Source organism: Euphorbia lathyris, chromosome 4 (genome assembly GCF_963576675.1).
Source record: "Euphorbia lathyris chromosome 4, ddEupLath1.1, whole genome shotgun sequence".
NCBI lineage: Eukaryota > Viridiplantae > Streptophyta > Magnoliopsida > Malpighiales > Euphorbiaceae > Euphorbia > Euphorbia lathyris.
This window is the reverse complement of record NC_088913.1, coordinates 60,200,813-60,227,942: the sequence shown is the minus strand read 5'-3', so window position 1 is coordinate 60,227,942 and position 27,130 is coordinate 60,200,813. Positions and strand designations below refer to the sequence as shown.

General features: G+C 37.1%; 4 protein-coding genes across 5 annotated transcripts; 2 read left to right on the top strand and 2 right to left on the bottom strand.

Annotated features, from left to right (window-relative positions):
* The first annotated feature begins 713 nt into the window (after nucleotides 1-713).
* Nucleotides 714-4,610, top strand: LOC136225881 (ras-related protein RABA4c). 2 transcript variants are annotated; one of them, XM_066014022.1, is made up of 3 exons: nucleotides 714-1,216; nucleotides 2,946-3,448; nucleotides 3,666-4,006. In XM_066014022.1, the coding sequence occupies exons 1-2, from the start codon at nucleotides 990-992 to the stop codon at nucleotides 3,391-3,393; spliced, it is 675 nt and encodes a 224-aa protein (XP_065870094.1). In that variant the 5' UTR covers nucleotides 714-989; the 3' UTR covers nucleotides 3,394-3,448; nucleotides 3,666-4,006. The 2 variants fall into 2 exon arrangements, with proteins under 2 accessions (XP_065870094.1, XP_065870093.1); XM_066014021.1 differs by lacking the exon at nucleotides 3,666-4,006 and adding an exon at nucleotides 4,023-4,610 and having other exon boundaries at nucleotides 716-1,216.
* A 159-nt stretch (nucleotides 4,611-4,769) lies between these two features.
* On the bottom strand, nucleotides 4,770-6,454 carry LOC136225878 (beta-amyrin 28-monooxygenase-like). Its single transcript, XM_066014017.1, has one exon. The coding sequence runs from the start codon at nucleotides 6,357-6,359 to the stop codon at nucleotides 4,917-4,919; it is 1,443 nt and encodes a 480-aa protein (XP_065870089.1). The 5' UTR covers nucleotides 6,360-6,454; the 3' UTR covers nucleotides 4,770-4,916.
* Nucleotides 6,455-13,293: 6,839 nt separating this feature from the next.
* On the top strand, nucleotides 13,294-14,736 carry LOC136225879 (beta-amyrin 28-monooxygenase-like). Its single transcript, XM_066014018.1, has one exon. The coding sequence runs from the start codon at nucleotides 13,294-13,296 to the stop codon at nucleotides 14,734-14,736; it is 1,443 nt and encodes a 480-aa protein (XP_065870090.1).
* Nucleotides 14,737-14,991: 255 nt separating this feature from the next.
* On the bottom strand, nucleotides 14,992-22,357 carry LOC136225880 (dolichyl-diphosphooligosaccharide--protein glycosyltransferase subunit 1B). Its single transcript, XM_066014019.1, has 8 exons — nucleotides 22,149-22,357; nucleotides 21,453-21,497; nucleotides 18,328-18,962; nucleotides 16,615-16,762; nucleotides 16,160-16,339; nucleotides 15,977-16,045; nucleotides 15,589-15,678; nucleotides 14,992-15,407 (listed from the first exon to the last, which is right to left on the bottom strand). The coding sequence occupies exons 1-8, from the start codon at nucleotides 22,260-22,262 to the stop codon at nucleotides 15,285-15,287; spliced, it is 1,404 nt and encodes a 467-aa protein (XP_065870091.1). The 5' UTR covers nucleotides 22,263-22,357; the 3' UTR covers nucleotides 14,992-15,284.
* Between the last annotated feature and the right edge of the window lie 4,773 nt (nucleotides 22,358-27,130).

The following is a 27,130-nucleotide window of genomic DNA, read 5'->3' as shown; positions in this document are numbered from 1 at the left end:
TGTCAATATCATAACTAGAAAGACATACGAGGCACTCCAAATTGAGCCGGAAAGGCTAGTCTCCACTGCAGCACCATTCGTGGGAATTAGTGGTCACACAATCCCTCTCTTTGGCAATATTAGACTGGAGATTGAAGTTGTAGATATCCGTGTGAAGTGGCTGACCAACACTGAATTCTTAGTAGTAGACATAGTACTACCATACTGTTTGAATCTGTAGGTGCCCTATTTATATATCACTTGGCATGGTAAATCCTCACAAAGAAGGACACAGCGGTCATGAAGGGGATCAAGGATGGCAAAAGAGATCTACATGATCTCGCTTCCTATGAAATCCATAGAACCTAAAAAATATTAGAAAAATTGTAATAATTCACGATTTGTAGCGTTATGGGCTTATATTTGTGGTCACATACTTTTTAGATGATTATACCCTTCATCACGTCATCAAAACATATGAAGTGAAGCCAAATTCTTCGATTTTCTATCGGTGCAGAAACGCATTTCTCATTTTGCAACGAAAAAATCTATAAAAGTTCTTTATATCACACAAACCATATATTGTTTTATAATTAATCCTATAAATTATTTACCCAATACTTAAATGATGAGTACTTTGTACTAAACAATCCCAACAAGAGAATTTTTGATAATATGTGTTTCAAGTATAAGGAGACAAGTATAATAAAACCGTTTAAGATGGCTCACGTTAGCAGAAGTCGTTGGTATCTTTCATCTTCTTCTTTTCTTTCCGTTTCCGTTCCCTTTTCCTCCGTATGAAAAAGAACCATTTTCTTTTTTGGCCTTGTTCTTTTCATTTTCTAAACTCGGACATCTTCCCGATCAAATATTGGTATTCACCTACTGCTTGCCTTTGATCTTCCTACAGACTTGCTTCACTTTACTCTTCCTGCTGTAAACATATGTAAATCCATATTACTTTATTATTTTCTTCACACTTCACATGAAACTGTAAATTTTAGCCTGAAATGTCGAAATTTCAAGGGAGTTTCAATCAGAAGATCGACTACGTCTTCAAAGTCGTACTCATCGGTGACTCCGCGGTGGGGAAATCTCAGCTATTGGCTCGATTCTCAAGAAATGAATTCAATATAGATTCTAAAGCTACGATCGGTGTCGAGTTCCAGACTAAAAGTCTTATTATTGATCAAAAAACAGTTAAGGCTCAGATTTGGGACACTGCCGGTCAAGAACGGTACTCTTCCTCTCTTTTAGAGTTCCTGCCAATAATTTGATTAATTCAAGGCAAAAGTTAACTTGTTTTATTCATTGGATATTAAGTTTTCATAAGTTTATTTGCTTTTGATTAAGGTAAAATTGGAATTGAATTTTGATCTGGTTATTGAGATCCGAAATTGTCTATGTTGGGGTATCGGTTTAATATCCTAAATCGTTTAGCAAAAATTGCAGCTCATATTATTGATAATCTCGGTCGAGTTCTAACTCAAATTCAGGGTATTTACATTGTTCTTATTTCCAACATAATTAAGCTAGTAATTGATGGCCTCTTTTGGCACCCACAGTTGTAATCTGAAGCCTTCTCATAAGTTTTCCATGATGATTGGAAGAAAGCATCCACGGGCATATACTTTTATTTATTTTGTTTCGCGCTTGGTTGCCAATGCAAGAATTCTTATGTGCATAATACAACTCTTTATCTGCATTGCAGTATAAACTCTTGTTATGCCATGGATCATATACGTAATCTGTCCCTTAGTGTTTGTATTTGTGAAACATCCATGCAAGACTTCCTCTTCATAAACACAACCATATACACATGAACATGCACCCCTGAATGTTTAGATGGTGGATATCTCACCTGGCTTAAGAACTTTTTGTTTTCTCTCCAGGCAGGTAAATTAGATAATATACAATGTGAAGCATGACAGAAGAATTTTATTGATTTGGTTGGTGGCTTAAACACCAAAACTGCATTGCCATCCAGTATGTGCTTCAACTGTTCTCTTGAAACATGCCTCTTCTTTAATGAGAATTGATCAGATTTAATGCTACGAGGAAATTGACAATGGGAAAGGATTGTCAGTATATGATTTGTTTATAGAGAAGTGTTTGGTTCCTTTTTTTTGTTGAATTGATTATATTACAATGTTTATTAGTATCTTAAAACTCATGTTCTTGATATCACTAATCCAGATGTTATGATGAAATTACCAAGTGAATCTATGGTGGCTTATGAGTTGTGTGGTTCACCAGAATATTGTGGTGTAGGGTAGTGATGATTGAAGTGAAGACAAGAAAAAGTATTTATGTTTATTCAGCTTGTTTGTATTATATTTTCTGGTTTATTGGTGATGCAACCATTACAGTTCCAAGCCAAATGTTGGGATAGGAAGAGACATTCTCATGGAAATATATTATGTAAGCTATTTATGCTGAATGGGTGGGAATAACAGTTGAGTTTCTACTAACAACAACATAGAAGAACCTGAAAATGTTAAAAAAAAAATCGTAAATTCATTCTCAAATTATGCTAATTCAAGTGGCGATATGTGTTACTATATAGAACTATGAAGAGTCCTTTGACTTGTGAACTAGCACGACCTCAAGATTGAAGATGTTAAATGAAAGTGAAATGGACAACAGGGTTTTGTACATATTTGGCATGGAAGAAAATAGTGATGTTTTGATTAGTTGCAAATGATTTTTGATCAGGTTGAATTATGTCAGAAATTTCTGTTGCTTCATACATACATTGGATAGGCATGGATGGTAGACAAGAAAATATTACCTTATGACTTTTATATGATTGAAATCTCCATGATTTGTTAATCTGTCACATATCTATACTTGTATCCCTGAATTTATCTTATAAGCTTTGAATATGCTATTTAGATGGCAGTTGATCTGTTCCTATAATTAAGTCCTGATATAAGATTGATTGTTATGCATGGTGGCTATATCAGGTATCGTGCAGTAACAAGTGCATACTACCGAGGTGCAGTAGGGGCCATGCTGGTCTATGATATATCCAAGTGCCAATCATTTGATCATATAACCAAGTGGTTAGAGGAACTGCGAGACCATGCTGATAATAACATTGTCGTCATGCTTATAGGCAACAAGTCTGACTTGGGGACCCTTCGAGCTGTGCCTGTGGAGGATGCTAAAGAATTTGCCCAAAAGGAAAATCTCTTTTTTATGGAGACATCAGCCCTTGAGTCTACTAATGTTGAATCAGCTTTCATTTCTATCCTGACGGAGGTTTATCGAATTGTTAGCAAGAAGAGCCTTATTCCAAATGAAGAACATGATGGAGGGAATGCTGCCCTTCTAAAGGGAACAGTGATTGTTGTCCCTGGAGAAGAGCCAGAATCAAGAGGAAGAAGTTCCTGGTGTTGCAGTAGATCATAGGAGTAATCATCCTTTGGTGCTGTTTCTTATGGCTATTTGTGGCTTATAGTTACAGGTAACGTGCTGCATTGTTGATTCAAGAATATTGTTTTCTTCATTTAGAAGCACAAATTATTTAGCATGACTAGGAGTGCTCTAAGTCACGCAATTTCATACTTACTGAAAGAGTTAGGGATAATGCTTATGGGGCTTAAACTTTAAATGTTGCCGTATACACAAAATTAAATGGCTATACACCAAAGTTGGCTCATTTTGTCCTTATTAATATTTAGGTATGGCTGAAACAGAATTGGTTCACTTAATTATAATCAAAATAAGAAATGTCAATTACAAAATCCAGCGCATTCAGTAATCTTCAGGCAACCATGTAATAAATGGTGTAAGTTGTCTATCTGATAATTTGGAATAGAATGTATTTTTTTTTTTCTCTCCTATCAATGTGTTTCTTTGGTCGATTTGTATTTTTGTGGGTTAATCATGCTTGTCTAACTAGGCTAGCCGACTTTGATTTCAAAAATTCTCTGATATGCTCTGCAACTGTAAGATTCCTTGTTTATGCTCTTCAACTCTAAGATCCTTTTTTTTAATGTATGGCATTTCAATGTATTAATACGTTAAGAGTTTTGCAGGTGTATTACACATTCAACCCAATCTTCACGCTAGCAGAGCCATTGATGTTGGTATCTACATTTTTCTTCTTTTTCATAGCTTGTGTAGCTTATCTACATATTGACCTTTCCTTACACAAGTGAGAAGCTCCTCAATCTTGGGCAAACGTATAATGATTTTGCGACATATTAGCTAGCAATGGGATTGTTTTTACAAGTTGTCTGCACTCACTGATGTGCTCTTAGTTTCTGCTTTCTTGGAGCTTGAAATGGTTTCTTCTGTTTAACTTTATGAGCAACAGATAGAGAGAGAGACATCTTTCTAGTGAGGATCATTTTTCTAGTATAAAATTTTGGAGACCAAAATGTGTAGTTATGAAGAGTTTGCAGTTGGAAATTTTGTTTATCTATTAGCAAGAAAGATTATGTCATTGCAATTTTCATGTTTCGTTTCCATTTTCTAAATATAACAGAACCTCGTGTATCAGTTGAGCAATTTTCATATAAGTTTCACAAAATTCCACATTGATCTCACAATTTGGTATTAAGTGGGCTGATAGAGTGAGTGTACATTCTTTTTGTTATGAAATGCCTTGATATCACAGATGATATTTCTATATTCAGTGCAGATTATTGATGGACAAAATTGTCTTTTATGCTGAATGTCGACGATGTCAAACTCAGTAGATTTAATTCGTAATCAAGAAAAACAACAGTGACGATATATAACTAAATTGGAAAAAGAAAGGTGTTCGTTCTTCTATCCAGTGGCAATAATTTAAATTTGCATATGAAGAGAAAATGAGGTATATATAACATAGTACAAGTAAAAAGGAGAGAATGAGTAAGATGAAATACCAATTAATCAAAGTAATGGATGAACTGAAAATGCATGAAAACTGGAATTTAAAAGGATTAAATGGAATTGATATGATGAGGATGGAGACGGATGGGAAGTCCGTTGGCCGGAATGGGGAGGGGATCAACTATGATGTTCTCTTGAGGAAGCAGTTTCTCCCATTTGAACTTCTTCACCAAGTTATGCATGAATACCAGAATCTCCAGCCTTGCATATTCTTTCCCAGGGCACATCCTTGGCCCTCCTCCGAACGGAAGGAATGTGTAAGGTGCAGGTCCACTTCCTTCGAATCTCGACGGATCAAATTTCTCTGGCTCTTTAAAACATTCCGGATTTCTATGGGTGGAATGTGTACTCCAGTACAGCTTCCATCCCTTAGGAATGGTGAAACCACCATACTCGAAGTCAGTCATGGCTTCTCGAAAGGCACCTTGTAGGGGAGGAGCAAGCCTCATCACTTCACATGCTACATTCCATGAATATTTCATCTTTCTTATGTCTTCCCAATTCAGTAGCTCTCCCTCTGCTTTCGCTTCTGTTATCTCCATTTGTTCAGCAAACACCTTGTCGTACACTTGAGGCAGCTCCGCAAGATACTTCACCACAAAAGTTACAGCAGCACTGGCTGTGTCATGGCCTCCAATCAACAACCCGAAAATCTTATCAGCTATATCGAGTTCATTCATGTACTCTCCAGCCTCATCTGCTGTTGTTAACATATGAGATAGTATATCTTGTGTTGCTGATGCTTTATTCTCTGCAAGATCAATCTTCCTTTGTTTGATAATCTTAATCAGCACCTTTCTCACCATATTTGCTGCTTTGATCCCACGGTGAAGAGGCGTTCCTGGAAGATCAATAGGTATTGATATAATCCCTGCAGCCAAAGCATCGAAAGGCTTCGCGAACTCTTGGACTTGTTGGCTGTCTTCCATGCTTAGAAACAGCCGACAAGCCAACGAAAATGTATACATTTTCGCCAGAGGGAAAACAATGACATCCTGTTTGTTGTCCCAGTCCAATGCAAAATGAGTCTTGGCAATAGAATCCATGATATGAATGTACCTTTGAAGTGCTTCTGGTTTCAGAAACCGCGGTAGAAGGTTTCGCATTCGTATGGATTCCTCCTGGGAGGAAGTTTGTGTAGAAGAAGGGAAGATTTTGTCGACAGAGCTTGGCCACCAAGCAGTGACTAACTTATTTTCGTTGGAGAACAAGAACTTATTCCCAGCAGCCCCACAGAAGACTGCTGCTGGCTCCAAAAATAACGAGGTCTTAAAAACTTTACTGGAGAACATTTTCATTCTATCGAATATGAACTTCTCCGGTTCACCCTTTCGTCCGGTGCTTAAGAACTCTATACTTTCGCCGATTAGTGGCCAACCGGTGTTGCCAGGTGGCAGATTAGTTGTTCCTCGGGCATTGAGTTTGTGTTTGTAAATGAGGTATGAGATGGAAAGAGTGATGATGAGGACACCAATGTGAAGAATTAAGTCCATCTTAGATCTGTTAATGAATTTTGTTAGTATGGTTTATATAGTGTTTCATGAATATAAAAGTGAGAAAGGAGTGTCGTATAATCCAATAAATAAATATTAATGCAATCTTGCTAATATTATCTAATAGTAATATATTGTTGAATTTGCGGAGCTCCTCTTTTAATGTTAATTTCGTACTCTTCCTGTTCTTCAGTGCGTCCAAAATTGAAATGCTTAGGTGGAAGTATAGATGAATGTGATAGGCTAATAGATGTTAGTTGTAACATGTAAAACGCATTGAGTTTGTGTTCTTGAACTAACAGAATTCTTATCCTCCTTCTCCTGTGTTCTTGAGCACTATATTCAACTGGTTTATATGGTGCAGGAATCTATTGACAACCATTGGAAACATGCAGATAGTCCTGCAAGAAGTTCTTAGGATTATGAAGAAAATTTAGACCTGTTTACAGGCACAGTTACCCATCCGGCCTGTCTAACGTCGCATCCTATGAGTCGAGCTAGAACAAGGAAATTGATATTAGGTTCGGTCTGGCTAAGGTTCGTTAAAGTCCACCTATTTCTTGAGCGGGTTTGAAATTTATAAACATAGTACGGGCTTGAGTGGTCCAATAGGCCCTATTAATGTTAATTATTTAATTTATATGTTAACTCCGCCTGTGAGGGTCACTTGGTGGCCTTTACAGCCGGTCCCAAGCCCGGACAAAGGAGGAGGGTTGCGGTAGGTTTGTGGCGGCCAGCGTAAAATTTAGCCACATCTTATGACATGAACCATAATATAAATATCGTTGGGGCGTTCCCTACTCAGCGACGTGCTGCACTTCCTAGACCCGGGTGTAGTGATAAATGTGCAAGGGTTGCTAGGTCGTCGCCCCGAACCGGCGCGCCACCCCAAGACCCGGGGGTGGTGTCAAATATGCAAGGGTTGCGGGTAAATAAGCTAGTCCACGGTAATGGTAGGGGTAGGGGTAAGGGTAGTAGGTTACGCTTTGGGACATGGAACATAGGTTCTTTGACAGGAAGATTAGCTGAAATTGTAGATGTTATGAAGAGGAGAATAAATATAATGTGTCTACAAGAAACCAAGTGGGTTGGAGCCAAGGCTAGAGAGATAGCTCCTTGGGGTTATAAGCTTTGTTACTCAGGAAAGGATAAGGGTAGAAATGGAGTAGGTATTCTTATTGATAGGGAGTATATTGATGATGTAGTAGCGGTGTCTAGGAAGAGCGATAGAATTATGAGTGTTAAGCTAGTGATAGGGGATGAGGTTGTGAATGTCATTAGTGCATATGCGCCACAAATAGGATTAGATGTCTCTATAAGACAAGCTTTTTGGGAGGACTTAGAGGAAGTGGTGCAACAGGTTCCTAGGGATGAAAAAATGGTACTGGGGGGTGATCTCAATGGACACGTGGGTTCTAGGCGAGATGGGTTTGAGAGTGTTCATGGAGGGTATGGTTTTGGAGATAAGAATGAAGCAGGAAATGATATTTTGGAATTCACATCAGCCTATGACTTTAGTATCATGAACACATGGTTTATGAAGAGAACATCCCACTTAGTGACTTATCAGAGTGGCGGTAATGCGAGCCAAATTGACTTCTTCTTAGTAAGGAGTGCTTGGAGAAAGAGTTATATTGATTGTAAGGTGATCCCTGGTGAGAGTACGACAACCCAACATAGAGTAGTGGTGCTTGATTTTCGAAGTAGGAAATGTATAAGAAAACAAACACCACAAGTAGAAACTAAGATTAAGTGGTGGAAATTGCAAAGGGAGAATCAACAAAAATTTGTAGATGAGATGACCAAAAAGGATATCTGGACTTGTAATATGGATTTAGATATAGATTCGATATGGACTAAGATGGAGCATAGTATAAGGGAAGTAGCGAAGGAAGTTCTAGGGGAATCTAAAGGTAGCATGCCATCGGGTAAGGACACATCTTGGTGGACAGAAGAAGTACGACAAGCAGTAAAGAGTAAGCGAGAATCCTATAAAATATTAGGGAAATGTAAGAGTGACGAGAATTTTGAAAAATACAAAGAGGCTAAAAGGGAAGTAAAGAAGGTCATACGAGATGCTAGAGCAAAGGTGAATCGGGATCTGTATACAAGATTGGATACGAAAGAAGGGGAAAGAGACATATATAGGATTGCTCGGATGAGAGATAAGAAGACGCGAGATCTCGGAAAAGTTAAATGTGTGAAGGATGTAGACCAGAAAGTCCTAGTTGGAGATAAGGATATCAAGGAACGATGGAGGTCCTATTTTGATGACTTATTTAATGGAGATCATAGACAATATGTTGGAGATATAAGTATCCCTCATGATATGATAAATCATGAATGCCTGCAGAGAATTTAAAAGAGTGAAGTCAAAATGACATTAAATAAGATGAGATTGAAGAAAGCAGTAGGACCCGATGGCATCCCTATTGAAATTTGGAGATGTTTGGGAGAGAGAGGAATCGAATGGTTGACGACGTTCTTCAACAAAATTTGGAGAAACAATAAGATGCCATCAGAATGGAGGGAAAGTATCTTAATCCCTTTGTATAAGAACAAAGGCGATGTCCAAGATTGTGCAAACTATCGAGGAATCAAATTAATGAGTCACATTATGAAACTTTGGGAGCGAGTGATCGAACAAAGGCTAAGGAGGACGGTGAAGATCTCGGAAAACCAGTTTGGCTTTATGCCGGGAAGATCAACTATGGAAGCCATCCATCTAATGAGACAATTAATGGAGTACTATCAAAATAAGAAGAAAGACTTGCATATGGTTTTCATTGACTTGGAGAAAGCATATGATAAGGTACCAAGGGAAGTACTTTGGTGGGATTTGATAAGGAAAGACATTTCGCGGAAATATATTGACATCATAAAGGACATGTATGAGGGAGCATGCACGAGTGTACGTACTAGTGTTGGGAAGACTGAAGAGTTCCCTATTACGATTGTAGTGCATCAAGGTTCCGCACTAAGCCCATTTCTTTTTGCCATTGTTATGGATGAACTAACAAGTTCACTTCAAGATGGTATACCATGGTGCATGTTGTTTGCAGATGATACTGTGTTGGTTGATGAGACGAAAGAAGGAGTGGAGAGGAAGTTGGAACTATGGAGACAAACTCTAGAATCTAGAGGCTTTAAGTTGAGCCGAAGTAAGACAGAATATCTTGAGTGTAAGTTTAGCGGCCATAGAAGTAGGGAGGTAGGGATAATCACCCTAGATGGGAGAGTTGTTCAGGCCTCGGATTGCTTTCGGTATTTAGGATCTATTATCCAAATGGATGGAGAAGTAGATGGAGATGTTGCTCATAGGATTAAAGCTGGTTGGTCGAAGTGGAAGAGTGCTACGGGTTTGATTTGTGACCCCGGCATGCCTAATAGATTGAAGGAAAAATTCTACCGCACGGAAATTAGACCAGCATTGTTATATGGTACGGAGTGTTGGGCAGTGAAACACTGTCACATCCATAAGATGTCGGTGGCGGAGATGCGTATGTTGAGATGGATGTGTGGTCATACGAGAAAGGATCGGGTGAGTAATGAAATAATTAGGACAAAAGTAGGGGTCATATCTATTGAGAATAAAATGAGAGAAAACCGACTAAGGTGGTTTGACCATGTGAGACGTAGAGCGCTTGATGCGCCGGTTAGGAGAACCGAAGAGTGGCAAAGGGATGTAGTGGTGAGAGGTAGGGGAAGACCTAAGCAAACTTGGAGGAGGGTGATCGAGAGTGATATGAGTTTACTGGGAATTGAGGAAAATATGGTAGTGGATAGGACGGAGTGGAGGGAGCGAATTTGTGTCGCTGACACGACTTGATTTCACGGTTTTATATGATGGTTCATGTTAGCCGACCCCGAATCATTTCGGGACTAAGACTTTGTTGTTGTTGTTGTTGTTGTATTTAATTTATATGTTAAATATTTATTTTTAAATATGATTTTTTTTATTATTATTAAAATTATATATATTTTTTTAGGTAGACTTATGGACTGTGATACGGGAGTCGTTCCCACCAAGATTACACTATACGTTTCTACCTAGATTAGGACTCTGTATAACTTCGGTCTCTTAGGTAGAGTTAGTTTAGGTTTGGTTTTTCATTTTAGGGGTTGGTTTAGGTTTCGTACTATCTGTCCTTACCAAAACCAAAACTCTGTTGTATTTATATTGGTGTGGTTCTATCGATTAATCACAAGTGAGATTTACAATAGAAATAGTGTCACCTTCAGTCATATGGTTAAACCTACTATATCCTTACATTGGTTGTCTCCTTTGAATGGAAAATCACTCGGCTAGACGTTTCAAATGCCTTTTTATACAATGATTTACAGGAGAAAGTTTATATGATACAACCACATGTCTGGAAGTTGCACAATTCTCTATATGGTCTCAAGAAGTCACCACACATGTGGCATGAAAAGTTAACATCTAAACTATTTCTATTTGGCTTTAAGACATGTAGTTCCTTGTATTATTTTCACCATGGTATTGTTCGACTATTTTGTTTGATCTATGTTGATGATTTACTAGTCACCGGGAATGATCCAAATATGATTGCCAAGCTCGTTCAGTTTTTGGAGTCATAATTTTCCATTATGAACTTGGGACGACTACATTATTTTTTAGGTGTGGAAGTTGACAGCTCCAATGGACTTTTTCTTCATCAAACCAATTGTAATCTTTGAGAAATCGAAGATGCAAAGTAGTAAACCTGTTTCGAGTCGGCAAATCCAACCGAGAAATTGAGCACCGAGAATGGAGTTTTGTTACCTGATCTAGGCATGTACAAAAATATAGTCGGCAGTCTTCAATATCTCATTTTCAGCTGTCAAATGCATCTTGCGTTATCTAAATGGGACTTGTTCGTTTGGGCTGACACTGCATCGAGGCGGTTGGCTTAGCCAATTATACTATTTTTCGGATGCTAATTGGGAAGGAAATCAAGACGATAAAAAATACACCAGTGGGTATGCCATTTTTCTAAGCAGATGCCTTCTATCTTGGTCATCATGTAAGCAACGTACAGTTTCACGTTCCTCCACCAAGGTAAAATATCATTCGACTGCATCTGCTACGTCATAGCTCAGCTAGACACAAATGTTACTCCGCGAAGTTGGTTTTCTTGTAGTTTCTCCTCCTATTTTATTGTGATCATTTGAGTGCAGTTTATTTAAGTGTGAATCTGGTGTTCCATAACGGCAACAAATATTGGAAAACTGATTTTCATCTTGTTCAAGTTAAAGTTAGCTTAAAATCTCTTGCAGTACAATACATCTCTACCGTTGATCAGAGATGTTTTTACCAAACCATTGCATTGCGGGAGGTTCCAATTGCTTTAGAATGCTAATGCTCTGGGACTATAATCATATATTTGTAGAGGAGATGTAGACTTAGAATGTTAATTAGTTTAAACCAATAATAACTTTTATTATTATACTTAACGCACGTCTGTATATGTGAATGCCTATGGACTTGAAGCGTGTAAAACACAAGTTCATTTTACCATGTGTTGAAATTTAATCAATAAATGTGGTTGTCAAGATTTGAACCATATCAATTGGTCTAAGTGGCTCTAATACCATATCAATTGAACCAAAAATTTAAATTGATAGTTAAGGTTTGTTTATTATCTTTAACAAGAATAAAATCCTTAAATATCCTAACTTATTTTGTATAAACTGAGGCAATACTCCAAAATTATGTGTGTCTCAATTGGCAGGCAAATTTTGATCATTATGTGAGTTTGATCTACATCTGATATCAGGTAATGATCATCATCTTTAAATTCTTATTTAATATGTATATAATTCTGTCTCACTTTTGTATTTCTACTATCAAGTGTTTAATAGAAAAACAATGTGAAATTAATATTTGTTCTTATTGTCCATTCACCTTTTATCCTTGTAAATGCTTGTCGAAATTGCCAAACAGGCTACTGGGGTGGAGAGCCATGGAAGCAGTAACGGAAGCAGAACAAAAAACTCCAAGGGTCGTTTAGTCAGAAAACTCGCCAGTACTGCCTAATTTGTCGCAAATTCTATAACGTAATTGGACGGAATTTTTGTTCAGGGACAGTGTTTTCTGTCGAAATCTAATTTTTCGCTATTTTCCTTCAAATCCGGGGGTTTGTCGGAGCCTCCGTTGTAGTTCTGCCCCAGCGTGGAAGTAATGGAAACAATATTCAATCTCCTTCGTTTGTTCTTACTCATGCTAATTTTAATATAGCTTCCTTCAATCTAAAAATTCATATAATAATAATATTAATAGTTCCAATAGTTAAAAGGCGGTAAATTACCAACGGAATTAGTACCTCATAGTCCGTTAAGGTAGCCTAGTTTTTACTAGAGTTTGAGACTTGAATTCAGCAGAATCCGGTTGTGAAACTCATTGGCTTTTCTTTGGGACCGAAATTCAATCTCAAACGTCTGCATATAAACAATGAAATTTGGTCGCTGATATTTAGCTAAGTGACTTAGCAACTGAATTATTTTGGTTGCTAAATATCAAATGGTCCAAGAAGAATAATAAAAAAAGAGAGAGAAAGAGTTTAAATAAATCAGAAAAAAAAAAGGAAAAAAGAGAAATTGAGTGTGGTTCATACCGGTTTAATTTGCCCTGATTGTGTATTTTTTAATTGTTTGTAAGTTATTACCTATAAAAAAGGTGATGAATGATCAAAGATAGTGAAGGAGAGGAAGAGGACGAAATTAAGAATAAAAGAGGAGCTGAACAAAGTGAAGAATCTAGTGATTATACATATATTTCATAAAATTAATAAGATTGAGTTAATATTTAATAGATTTTAAGATACTCCTTTCTGACTTTTCTGTTCAAAAAACACCATATAAACCATATTCCTTACTGCAGATTTGAAGCAAACAAAACCATAATTTGTTACAATTAATTGATAAACAGAAGAAGATGGACGTAATTCTTCACATTGGCGTCCTCATCATCACTCTTTGCATCTCATACCTCATCTACAGACACAAATTCAACGGCCGAGCTAGAAGTAATCTACCACCTGGCAACACCGGTTGGCCACTCATCGGCGAAAGCATAGAGTTCTTAAGCACCGGACGAAAGGGTGAACCAGAGAAGTTCATATTCGATAGAATGAAAATGTTCTCCAGTAAAGTTTTTAAGACCTCCATATTTTTGGAGCCATCCGCAGTCTTTTGTGGGGCTGCTGGGAACAAGTTCTTGTTCTCCAACGAAAATAAGTTAGTCACTGCTTGGTGGCCAAGCTCTGTCGACAAAATCTTCCCTTCTTCTACACAAACTTCCTCCCAGGAGGAATCCATACGAATGCGAAACCTTCTACCGCAGTTTATGAAACCAGAAGCACTTCAAAGGTACATTCATATCATGGATTCTATTGCCAAGACTCATTTTGCATTGGACTGGGACAACAAACAGGATGTCATTGTTTTCCCTCTTGCAAAAATGTATACGTTTTCGTTGGCTTGTCGCCTATTTCTGAGCATGGAAGATCGCCAACAAGTCCAAGAGTTCGCCAAGCCTTTCGATGCTTTGGCTGCAGGGATTATATCAATACCTATTGATCTTCCAGGAACACCTCTTCACCGTGGGATCAAAGCAGCAAATACAGTGAGAAAGGAGCTGATTAAGATTATCAAACAAAGGAAGATTGATCTTGCAGAGAATAAAGCATCAGCAACACAAGATATACTATCTCATATGCTAACAACAGCAGATGAGGCTGGAGAGTACATGAATGAACTCGATATAGCTGATAAGATTTTCGGGTTGTTGATTGGAGGCCATGACACAGCCAGTGCTGCTGTAACTTTTGTGGTGAAGTATCTTGCGGAGCTGCCTCAAGTGTACGACAAGGTGTTTGCAGAACAAATGGAGATAACAGAAGCAAAAGCAGAGGGAGAGCTACTGAATTGGGAAGACATAAGAAAGATGAAATATTCGTGGAACGTAGCATGTGAAGTGATGAGACTTGCTCCTCCCCTCCAAGGTGCCTTTCGAGAAGCCATGACCGACTTTGAGTATGGTGGTTTCACCATTCCTAAGGGATGGAAGTTGTACTGGAGTACCCATTCCACCCATAGAAATCCGGAATGTTTTAAAGAACCAGAGAAATTTGATCCGTCAAGATTCGAAGGAAGTGGACCTGCACCTTATACCTTCGTTCCGTTCGGAGGAGGGCCAAGGATGTGCCCTGGGAAAGAGTATGCAAGGTTGGAGATTCTGGTATTCATGCATAACTTGGTGAAGAAGTTCAAATGGGAGAAACTGCTTCCTCAAGAGAACATCATAGTTGATCCCCTCCCCATTCCGGCCAACGGACTTCCCATCCGTCTTCATCCTCATCATCTCACTTCCATTTAATCCTTCTATATTCCTTTCCATTTCAATTTTCATACATCTTCAGTTCATCTGTTTTGCCAATTTAGATGCTACTTTCTATTTTGTCATACAAATAGATTACTTTACTACATATATATAATCGTCCCTGTTTTGTTTTTCTTTATACTAATAAAATCTACTTTCACATAGTCGATTAATTTGTCTTTGCCCACACACATGCAACATAAAAGACAATTTTGTCCATCAATAATCTGCCACCCACTGAATACAGAAAACTCATCTGTAAATTCAATGCATTCCATAACCTTAAGAATATACTTTCTTGCTAATAGATAAACAAAATTTCCAACTGCAAAGTCTTCGTAACTACACATTTTGAACTCCAAAATTCTGAACTAGAAAAATATCCTGACTACATGTCTCTGTTGCATATAAAATTAAACAGAAGAAACCATTCCAAGCTCCGAGAAAGCAGAAATTAAGAGCATATCGGTGAGTGCAGACACCTTGTAAACCCAATCCAATTGATAGCTAATACATCCGCAATTTGCGAAAGGTTGAGGAGCTTATCACTTGTGTAAGGAAAGGTCAATATGTAAATAAGCTACACAAGCTATGAAAAAGAAGAAAAATACAGATACCAACATCAATGGCTCTGCTAGCATGAAGATTTTATTGAAACTGTAATACACCTGCAAAACTCATAACGTGTTAATACATTGAAATTAATGCCATAAAATAAAATAAAAAAATAAGAACAAGAAGAACAAGGATTGGTTGAAGATCATACATCCATCAGAACTGGAAAAAATGATAATCTAAAACTATTATATGATGACAGCAGGAAACATATGTACAGGGATTATAGAATACCTGGAACGGAGCATTGTGCTCAGGAACAACATTTTTCTTTTCAAGAACCAGCACAGTCCTCCCAACAACATCAAGATATGAATATTTGGTCTGCATGTGTCATAAATTTGAAGGACATCTCAGAACACAGGCATACAAAAGCAATAAAATCATAGATGAATACAATGTAGTTTCTGCTTTAACTGACATGCAACCTTGGAAAATACACTTTATACTCGTCGAAGTAAACTTTTTTTTTTTAAGTTCAAAATTCTCCAAACTATATTATTTATGTAAAAATGGACAATTTAAAACACACTTGTGTGCTCTTACAACTATTATATACACAAGCAACAAACAAGTTCATAGTTCAATGACTTAGCAAAATTGCTGTAGAATGGCTAATTACCTCCAAGTGTTGATCCACTGAAAAAGGAACCACAGCAGAAGGGTCTTTGGATCCCTCAGGCAATACAACCTGAAATGGGAAGTTCTATGTTAGGAACTTCATAATATGCAGCCTGGAGTTTAACAACAAACGAAAGAAATGCATAGCATGGATATAATAATTTTAGGCTGGAAATAAACTCACTTTTATTGTCAACTTGTCTACAACAGTCTCAGCAAGAGGACAGCCAAAGCTGAAGTTCAGATAACGCTTTCCATCAGGAGACTCAAAAAGGAAATCTTGCAATGGTAGTCCATAGCCAATGACGAAAGTAGCTTTCCAACCTCCAAATAAAGGATAACGTGGTTCTATTTCAAGTTCTGACTGTTCAGAAAAATGTGAGTCAAGTCAACACATTTGAAGATAAAATACTTATCCCATGAACTGTGAATATCAAGTCTTCCCCATTACCAGTAACTAATATTGCTCTCTAAAATGTGAAATAGAAACTATTTCTCAAGGTAGAAATGTACAAATTAGAAAATACAAGCAAAACTTTGTTCAAAACTTGCCCTGGTGGAAGCAAAGGGGCAGGAGAATCAAGGCAAACCAAGATTTCAAACATATAGGGAAAAGAGAAGGGAGAAAAAAAATAATACCTTCTGATAGTCTGTACGTAAATGAGATGATGAAATGTTCCCTATTCCATCTCGATAATAGACAGAATGCACCCTAGGTGGTAGTCTTGCTAGAAGGTGTTTGAATGAAGATGTACCACTAAAACCTGGCCTAGATTGATACTCAACCCTGCCAACATAAGTTCAGCATTAAAAGGCCAGATGAAGATGTATATAATACACACACACTTCTAGAAAAAGAAAATCACTCAGATTTTATTCTATGCATATATTACAACTTGGTACAAAATGTTGGTACGAACATTAACTACAATTGCAAAAGAAAACCTAAACATGCATGTGCAAAGAAAGAGATGCACATCTCATAAACTTTATCCTTCAAACTTCCTTAATGAATGATAGAATGACCTAAAACGCTATTAGTCCTTGTAAAATACCATGCAAATAGGAAGAGAAATACATGGGATCCCATGTAATCTAAGAGACTACATAATATGATTTACACAAGAGCAATACACATATATATAAGGTTTTCCCTAAATTACTCCTACAGTTAAGCAAACATAGAGACCCTACCAGCAGCCTTATAGCTGTTACAGTAACCTTAGCAGCCTAAGCATGTTGTACATTTATTACACTCCCCCTCAAGCTGGAGCATAGATATCTCCAACTTGTTACAGATATAGGTAACCCGACAAAGCTTTAGTAAAGACATAAACAACTAGCTTCTAAGTAAGATGAAACCAAATGAAGTAACTGGAGATTATCACTGGAAATACAGAGACAGAGACTAGAAGAAGTGACTGGAAGCTGAGACGTGTTGACAAAAACAGAACTCCACAATGGCTGCTCTCTAGGGCAGACCCAAAAGTGGCTGTTCTCCAGGGCAGATCCAAAAGAAATAATAGGAAAAGAAGCATATTCAATCTGAGAAACTCAATTCAGACAACCAAAACATGAACCAAAATCATAATCAGAATCTCAACTAGGCTTTGATACCATGTCAATAGGAAGAGAAATACATGGGATACCATGTAATCTAAGAGACTGCATAACACAATTTACTTAAGAGCAATACACATATTTATACAAAGTTTTCATTAAATTAGTCCTACAGTTAAGCAAACATAGAGACCATACCAGCAGTCCTATATCTGTCACAGCAGCCTAAGAATGCTCTAGTAGCAGCCAAGCATGCCATACATTTATTACAGTCCTTTATATTTAAAAGATCAATCATTTTGCTCATGTAATTCAACATAAAATGTACTGATCACTTCAAGACATGGCATAGCTCCATTGAAGGTTAATATTAAGAGTAATTGGACTTTAAAAAATGCAACAGTGAACTGATGCATAATCATGCTAAGAATTAATACTTGTATGAAAATGTATAGCAATATTCAACAGTCATATTTAGATAGGTAACACTACTGAATCAGGTACCAAGTACAAAGAAGATAAAAAGCAGATAAGTGACATGTGTGGAAATACAACAAACAGCTGCTATAACAGAAGTTTGGTCCTATGAAAAATGGATTAAGGAAACAGATTAGTTAGGTTGAGCCATATATATGTGAAGCTCTAATGTTTTCCATCTTGGATCCACCTTAAGAAACGTTTAACAAGGGAGGTAAAAGACAAATAAGTCCAGGAAAGAAAATAGAAATGCTTTGCTAAACTACAGAAGGGTATAAACAATATAATTATAATGAGAAAATAGGAAAATCCTACCTTGAGAATACGCCTTTGTGTCGAGCCCCAGCATGAACCAACTTGTAATGCTCGGTTATCTGAAGGTTGCCCCAGTGAGATATTTCAACTTCTCGTACAAGCTCCTCAACAACAGCAAATGGATTGTTATTCTCCAAATGAACAATTATAGGAGAAAAGGAATATGGAGAACGATCTTCATAGGGCCCGTATTTCAGTTCTAGACCTGCACGGTTCGTAGGTTCCACTCTTGTAAATGATTCCACTTTTTTGCTTGGTGTCTTGATAAATGTTGTCTGCTTCTTAATATGGTATGGTGACAATATCATTGCACTATCATGGTAATACACCAACTGTGGTTCTGATTGGCTTATCTCAGCAGGAAAAGGTTCCAAAGAATGTGTTAGTATATAGAGAACTTCTAAAGTAGCAGTTTCACCAGAATTTAATGGGCTGGGCAAAGATATAGAGAAGTATTTAGTTCCATTTGGTGCATCAGGTAGCTCCTTTGGCTTTACATCAAGATGGACATAAGTTCGCTGCTTCTTCTTCTTTCCTATAGCTGCTTGTGCTTTTACCGCAGCTAAATGATCAACTTGAGCAGGTGGGAACGCAAGAAGGATTTCAGAAGCTGTAGGTGTGCCAGTATTCTCGACCTGAGAGGTAATGATATTAGATAAAATGAAAACTAAAATGAAATAAAACTTTACAAGCACATCAATGTATTAAGACGAACTACCAAACGGACATGTGCTTTAGACCAATCGAAATAATTGAGAGTACAACTCTAATAATCTGAATTTGAGACATTAACTAAGAAATTAAATGTAAAAATTGCCAATGGCAGATATCAAATACCAAAGAACGCTCAAACTAAAATCTCTAACATACCTCACATGTAAAACTTGTAAGTGAGGAGCCTAAATTTATTTTGACATCTTTAACACACCTCATATGCAAAGTCCATGTGGCCAAAAGCCTAGACAAACATAAAACAACTTCAACAGAAGGATGCAAACTGTAGGCCTTTTGATTTAAGAAACTTCAACACTATGTGATGTTAAATTAAAGCATCCAAGTCAAAATAGGGTTTTTAGCATTTAAATTTTTCTTATTACAATCAGTTTCACTAGCTAGTTAGCTTTTAATTGCTCAGGAACATCTCAAGTTTGATTTCTAGTGTACGTGGAAAATCTTATGTCAGAACTAGGATTCTGACGAACTAGAATTTTAGAATAGGAAGAAAAAGAATGAGAACAGAGAGAGAAGAGATAAGAATTCAGAAGAAGGAAAGAAAGATTTCATTAATCAAAAGCTATGTTGCACGAAAACTCTTTTTCATTAACGTTTCCATGTTTCTTACGTTTCCTAGCTATATTTTTTAGAAATAACGTTTCCCGGTGTCTGTTTCCGTGCAACATAGATCAAAAGCATAACAACTGTGCAAGGAAAAGGACAAGGAATGGTTACACAGCTGTGCAAGGATAGCTGGCCTAACAACTTCATCACCCTAATAATTCTAATCTTCCTTAAATAAGACTTATCTAAATACGAAAACACAGCAAATAACTAAATAGGAAAAACAGCAGTAATTAACTAATGCAGAAATAACAGAATGACAGCTAAGGATGGTAAAGTGCTATTTTAATCCTTCTTCGTTCGCACATATGTGACATCTTAAATGGGAGAGGAGCCACCTAAAGGCTGTCTTATCAGCCTCGAAGTGATTAATCGGATAAATATACCAGAAAAAGATAATTATGAACAGTTTTCTGTTTAAATTAACTAGAATGGATAGGACAAAAATAGTTAGTTTATGTATTACATTATTTCTTGCTAGTCAGATTTAATCCTTCAGTTTCATTTAATAGTAACTAATTGTGATTTGGAAGTGCTTCTGAAGTTCCGATTATCTGTTGTCTAAGGAACTTCTATTTAAAAGGAAAGTTAATAAGCACGTGGGAAGAAGGAAGAGTTACTAAAAGGGACTCAAGGGAAGGCTAAGGAACATAAGCTATTGGAGAAGATAAATTTTCTATCAATTGTCAATTTCATAACTGTTTCAGGAGAAGACTGTCCTTGATGGGGAGCGCAGTGGTAGAGAATGGAATACTGGGAATATGAGAAAGGTATTTAACCAATTATATTATGGCCCAAAGGTAATGAATGTTGCACTAAGCTGGAGTTAGGAGACACATCAAGTCCAAAATTCTAATGGTGCGGAGAAAGGAAAAATTGGCTTGTCCACAAAGGAGGGTAATTTAGCTAAGTTTGAGGATCAGTTAGATCCAAATGTATATGATGAGAAAAACAGGAAACTGAAGCTCTAATTGAAGGTGAGTATTTGATGTTGTGAAAGGTGAGACAATTGAAACTCCTATAATTAAACATCCTCATCCATACAGAGTGGGTTAAGAGGAAGCATGAGATAACAAAAAACTTCACAATACTTGGTGAAATTCATCATGATATGCAACTTTGGAAGATGAAGCTTTATGTGGTATTATATAGATAGATGTTGGGCATATTCTTCTGGGAAGACCTGGGTTTTTTTACCATACTACTATGGATCATAAAATAAAGAACTCCTTCCTCAAAGAAGAGGCACATTTGTATCCATCTAAAGAAACAGCTAAGCAACTGACAATTAATTTGCTGGTAGAAGAAGAACAAAGATGATTTGTATTACTAGCAAAACAAATAGGTAACTGAGAGCTAAGCAAAAAGTAGAACTAGGACTTTTCCTTAGCCGCCCTTTAATTTTTCACGCAGAACTAGGACTTTTCCTTAACTTGTACGAATAGGAAAACAACAGTTAGTTTACATGCTTTATTCTGCTTTTTTAAATTAAAACATAAATTCTAAGGTTCTATTCAAAATCGTATCTTTCCATTTTTTCCAACTACAATCATTATAATACAGCCTAATCATTGAGAAGAACTAATTGCCAAAACCCCTCTGCTACATGAGTATGTTAAATACTGAAAGTTATAAGTGAATGTCTAACATCACAAACAAGAAACAGTTTTCTAGGCTAAATCCTAACAATCCAAACAAAAAAACACCATTTAACAGTAATAAACTTAGAAAAGAAAAATTCGTAAATTAGGCAATTAAAGTGATAGTAAGATCATGTATACACATACCTTAAGAGTCAAGAAGACCTTCACAATATGCGAAGTCAAGTCAATCTGCAACCATTATCAAAAACACATAAGGAATTGTTGGTTCATCTAACATCTAGGTCATATAATAAAAAAAGCATGTTGCATTGACAGAATAACTGTATAATTTATACAAAACCAATGCAAAAGGTAGTTTGCTTACAAACAAATGGATTTCTTTGATTCTCGTTATGAATTAAACTTCTAACACTAGCAACTTATGGAATCTGAACAGGCAATACGCTATGGTATTAAGCCTCAGAGTTGTTAAGTTGTAACATGTAAACAGATGAATAAATTCCACAACTGATAATGAATCCCAGATATAAGGAAATCAAATATGCATATAATCAGATATAGAATGGCAGAACCAAATGCTCATTTTAACACCAAAGAACATACTACATCCCTAATTTACAATTCAATAAATCTGGTGGCAAAATCAGAACTAGAAATGTCAAAGCCAAACTGGTTTCAAGCCCCAAATTGTACTTCTCGTTTTTTCTCCTCCATATTCGAGAATCAAAAGCTGAAGTGTAAACGCAGTACAGATGATAAAATATTTAAAACAAATCGTCGGATAAGGTGCCTAACAATGTGACATTTAAGCATCGGAATTCGATGAGGCAACTAAGAAGCATGTTGATCGAAGCAATTGAAATGATGTAGAGAGCTTACTCTACGCTCAGCGTTGAGGATCCGGATCTCTTGAGAATAGGATCCGGAAAGAAGTGATAGAAATGCGAAGCTGAAGAGAACTAGGGTTAGTCGAGGTCCAAGTAGAGCTGCCATGGCCGTCGTCTCTGCTGTTGACCCCCAAAAAGTTTGTTGAGAGACCGAAGTCGTCTGTTATAGTGAGTGACCGATGACTGGAGCGGGAGGGAGAGGGAGAGAGACACAGAATGACCATTCTAGCCTGATTAAAATGCTTGTTGGTCTATTTCCAACAACATTTGTTGCATTTACACCCACATTATTTATCTAATGTTTACTAATGGATACAATTTCAAGTTTCGTTATAAAGAAAATGAGGATAGTCGGAATATGAAATTGTACATAAAAAAAATCATTTTTCATTAACTAAACTTAAAAAATATACGTTTTATAATATTTTGTACATAAAAGTTAACTCTAATTTCCCTCAATCAATAACTATATAATTGTACTATTCCACGTTCAAATATATATAGATTCATCTAGTGATATCAGAGGGATTACACTCATTGCCACTGAATTTCATTTTCACGCTATAGAAACTAAATTCAAAACATAACATAAAAGTCACTTAATTTTATTTTATTTTTTGATATCAAGGAAGTTTTACAACAGTAAAGCATGAAAAGAACAGGAAAGAAAAAAAGACCTTAGGAAAACCCCAACGCCAGGTTGATGCTAGAATTTGAGATCCTTCGAAGTTGAACTAACCTCTAAAGTCTTTCTCAATTAGCTGACTTAGAAGCACAAGTGGTTCCAGCAGTGTGTGTTTTTCCCAAGGCGCCTTCAACGTTTCTCTCGCCAGCCAATCGGCACATCGGTTTTCCTCTCTATAAATGTGTTTGAATCTGATATTCAAAAACTTTTGGAAGCTTAGTATGTTACCCAGGACAACCATTAAAGGATGGACAACCAGTTAATATTTTTTATCATTGAGGAGAGTGATTAATTCTGAGCAGTCCAACTCAACGAGGAGGAGCTGGAGACCGAGCTCCACTGCCAGTTACAATCTCGTAAGTATCCCCCAACATTATGCAAGGAAGTTGTCCCCATTGCCTATGTTATGAATAAAACCATGAATCCACCTCCCATTGGTATCTCTTATTAACCCACATGTCCCTATGTTTTTTTGTACTCGAGCAGCATGAGCCATTTGTATTCAAGGTACACTAGGGGGATTGGGCTTCTTCCAACTAATCAGGATATTACCATCTTCGATAGCTTCGAGATCTTGAAGTTCTTTTTCATACTTAAAAGCTTGGGTTGAAGTTCTCAACAAATCTTGACAACAAATCAACACTGCAGCTAAATGGTTCTTAACGACCTCAAAATGAAAATATTCAAGAACTAAAGTTGTTAGAATGATATTTTCTATGAAACCACGTTTTTTATTTTCCAAAATCATTATTTTTGGAGCTTTTTCTCTATAAAAAATCTACTTTCTCTCTCCTCCAAACAACACTCAAATGACCTCAAAACGAAATTTTCAATAATTAAAATTGCTTAGGATATCATAACTCTTGGATTTTTTAGGCCATCAACAACCATTTTGAGGCGTTGATTGAAGTTTTGTGCGAGTTGTTGTGTTTGAAATGGGTCCGTTCAAGGCGTCGGGCCCTGACGGTTTTCAGGCCGAGTTCTATCCCCAAGTGAGTGCTGCTGTTCTTCAGGCTATTTGTTCAGGTGTGATACCTCTATATTGGAATGAACCTTCTTAACGGTAATTCCCAAAATTGTTAATCCATAATTGATTTCTCAGTTTAGGCCGATAAGTATTTGCAATGTCTTAATAAAGTTGTCACTAAATGTGTTATGAACATTATCACACCATTACTATGATTTGTTGTTGGACCCACCCAGAGTATTTTTATTGTTGGGTAGACAAATTGCAGATAACATAATTCTCTTGTAGGAACAATTCATTCGTTTAAGAAGAAAAAAGGTGAATGCGAGTTTATGGTCATGAAGCTTGATCTTAAAAAAACTTATGGTAGAATTTCCTAGGCATTTTTGCAGGGTACTCTTCAGCAGCTCGGGTTATAGGAGCACCTCATCAAGCTTATTATAACATGTGTCGCTGGGTCCGGTATGCAAGTGCTTTGGAATGGGGAGCCGGTGCGCCCCTTCTCCCCAACCAGAGGACTTCAATAATGGGATCTATTATGACCTTATTTATTTGTGCTTTGTTTGGAGAGGTTGGGTCATATGATCAACGATGTAGTTGGTATGGGCTCTTGGCACTTTGTTCAATTGTCTAGAAGGGGACCAACTCTCTCTCACATCTTTTTTGCTGATGATATTTACTGATGTCAGAGGCTTCGATTGATCAGACGTATTTGATCAGGTACATTCTTTGTGACTTCTCGAATTGCTTTGGGAAAAATGTGAGTCTTTCAAAATCAAGGGTTTTGTTTTCTGCTAATGTTACTAGTCAGGGTATTATGCAATTCTTGGAATTGCTAAGACACTTAATCTTGGCCAGTATCTCGGGATGCTTGTTATGCATACTAGGGCCACGAAGGATACATATGGGTATGTGGTTGATAGGGTGAATACTAAGCTTGTTGGATGGAAGGCTAAATATCTAAATCTTGTAGGTAGATTGGCACTTGTTAAATCTGTCATGTCTGTTGTTTCTAATTATGCGATGCAGATGACTCTTTTGCCTCACAGTCTATGTGATCGGCTGGACAGATATAATCAAGGATTCCTCTAGGGCTATTGTGGCTCTGCATGGAAAATACATCTAGTTAATTGGAATTCAGTTTATAAAAAAGGAGGGGGCCTTAGGATGCGATGTTTTAACCAAGCTATACTAGCTAGGATCAGCTGGTCTATGTTGACGGATGTTGACTCCCTTTGGGTGAAGGTTTTAAAAGCCAAATACAGGGGCAGTCAAATCAGCGTGGAGATCTTTAAAGCGCACTCATCTCAATCTAGCATTTGGCGGGGCATTTTGGCAGGGGGTGAAGTTTTGTCTAAAGGAGCTGCTAAGTTGATCTTTAATGGCTGAGGCATGAGGTTCTGGCTGGATCGGTGGTGTAGGGATGATCCATTATTGGTGGATGGAGGTTTTGACTATAGATGTTACTCCATAAGACGAACCCATCATTCAGTTCTGGGATGCAGTGTTAAATAATAGGAAGTGGGATCAGCTCTTGTCGCTTACTTATCCTACTTGCTTACAACAGCTTTTCTGCTCTCGCAGTCTAATCGTCATGCGAGGTAGAAGATCCATAGTATTGCTCAGCATCAACGTCAGTAAGGTATTCGATGGTAACTGGGTACGACCTATCGATGAAACATCAGTTGAGGACGACCGATCCAAACAGTTAGACTCGATTATGGAGGATTGAGGTTCCTAAAAAATAAACTACTTCATTTGGATTATACTGAATGAGGGATTGTTGTGTAATTCGAATCGGGCTCAACATCAACTAACGAAGGAGCTGAACTGTGGCTGCTGCGTGGAGGTGGAAACCGAATTGCACCTACTCAAAGATTGTCCCCTAGCTCAACTATTTTGGAACCAATTCCTCCCGTAGCAGTCTCAATTTGCCTTCTTCTCAATGAGCATGTCAAACTGGATATGGCTGAAGCTTGGTAATTTCACTCTACTTCAGGGATATCGGTGGTCGTCGTTGTTCTCTTTCAGAGTGTGGTGGATATGGAGGTGGAGGAATGCGCTGGTGTTTGAAGGGAAGGCTTGTTAGTCTAATCGGCCTGAGGTTGTTAAATGTCTCCGTGCAGAATTTCAACAAGCGCGGTTGCTAGGCTTAGTGTCTCCAGCTATGGATCATAAATGTATATGGATTAGATGGAAGCCCCCGGGAATGGATTGGGTCAAGGTCAATGCGAATGGGGCATGTAAAGGAAACACATTAGCTGCTTCTGCGAGAGGTTTAATCCGGGATATAATAAGGTCATGGCTAGGGGGTTTTGGAGTTAACATTAGGTTTTGTACTGTCACTCTAGCTGAAATATGAGGTTTCTATTATGGTCTTTGCCTAGCTTAGGGTAAGGGATTTCGGAAGGTGGTTGTGGAGCTTGATTCAAAGGTTGTATTGCAGCTTCTGACTTGTGTGATGGAGTTTCATCACCTCTATGAATGGTTGATTACCCGTTGCCAGGAGCTCCGAAAGAGAGATTGGACTACTATCTTTGTGCATGTTTATAGAGAAGGCAATCGTGCTGCTAACTGGTTGGGGAATTTCACAGGTTTTTATCCATTGGATCATCATGAGTTTGATGCGCCTCCTGCATACCTCCAGGAAATTCTCTCTGCTGATGCGAGAGAGTTAATGTTTAACAGATTTGTTTGAATATAATTTTTTTCCGTTTTTCTCTTTCTTCTTTCCCTATAAAAAAAAGGATAAATTTATATTTTTATTACCAACCTTAAAATTTTTTTCTTAGGTTATCCAAATTATTTATAATTAATTTTGCAGAAATAGAAAAATGTTTAAAACATGCAACAGGTAAATTATACTCATGGCCAATGAACTTTATTAATTTTCACGTTATGGCTACAGAACTTAGAAATGTAAACTTTACACTTTATTACATTTGTAACCATTAAGTTTTAATTATCTCCTTAAAATAGTTTTTAACGGCCTCAAAATGAAAATATTCAAGAGTTAAAGTTTTTTTCAGAACGATGAAATATTTTTTATTTTTAAAAATCACTATTTTTTAAGTTTTTTTTTCTCGAATGCAATAAAGTATAAAATTCAATGATTTTTATGCTATATTTTGAAGTTCAGTTATCGTATCATAAAAATGGGTAAAGTACAATGGCCATGTGTATAATTTACCCATGAAACCACTAATGTAAATTCCATTAGTCATAGATAGAAGTGAACAGCTAAACAGAAACGTTATAAAAACAGATAATAAATAAAAGATTATGGAAACAAACAAACAATGCCTTTTGCTGCGTAACAGTA

What these genes read in the sequence shown, in the direction of transcription:
- LOC136225878 (XM_066014017.1), bottom strand. Translation starts at nt 6,359, where the DNA reads ATGGACTTAATTCTTCACATTGGTGTCCTCATCATCACTCTTTCCATC.
- LOC136225879 (XM_066014018.1), top strand. Translation starts at nt 13,294, where the DNA reads ATGGACGTAATTCTTCACATTGGCGTCCTCATCATCACTCTTTGCATC.
- LOC136225881 (XM_066014021.1), top strand. Translation starts at nt 990, where the DNA reads ATGTCGAAATTTCAAGGGAGTTTCAATCAGAAGATCGACTACGTCTTC. An exon ending in GACACTGCCGGTCAAGAACG is followed by an intron (nt 1,217 to 2,945) that starts GTACTCTTCCTC and finishes TGGCTATATCAG; the next exon opens with GTATCGTGCAGTAACAAGTG.
- LOC136225880 (XM_066014019.1), bottom strand. Translation starts at nt 22,262, where the DNA reads ATGGCAGCTCTACTTGGACCTCGACTAACCCTAGTTCTCTTCAGCTTC. An exon ending in TCCTCAACGCTGAGCGTAGA is followed by an intron (nt 21,498 to 22,148) that starts GTAAGCTCTCTA and finishes TAATGGTTGCAG; the next exon opens with ATTGACTTGACTTCGCATAT. An exon ending in CACAAAGGCGTATTCTCAAG is followed by an intron (nt 16,763 to 18,327) that starts GTAGGATTTTCC and finishes TTATGTTGGCAG; the next exon opens with GGTTGAGTATCAATCTAGGC.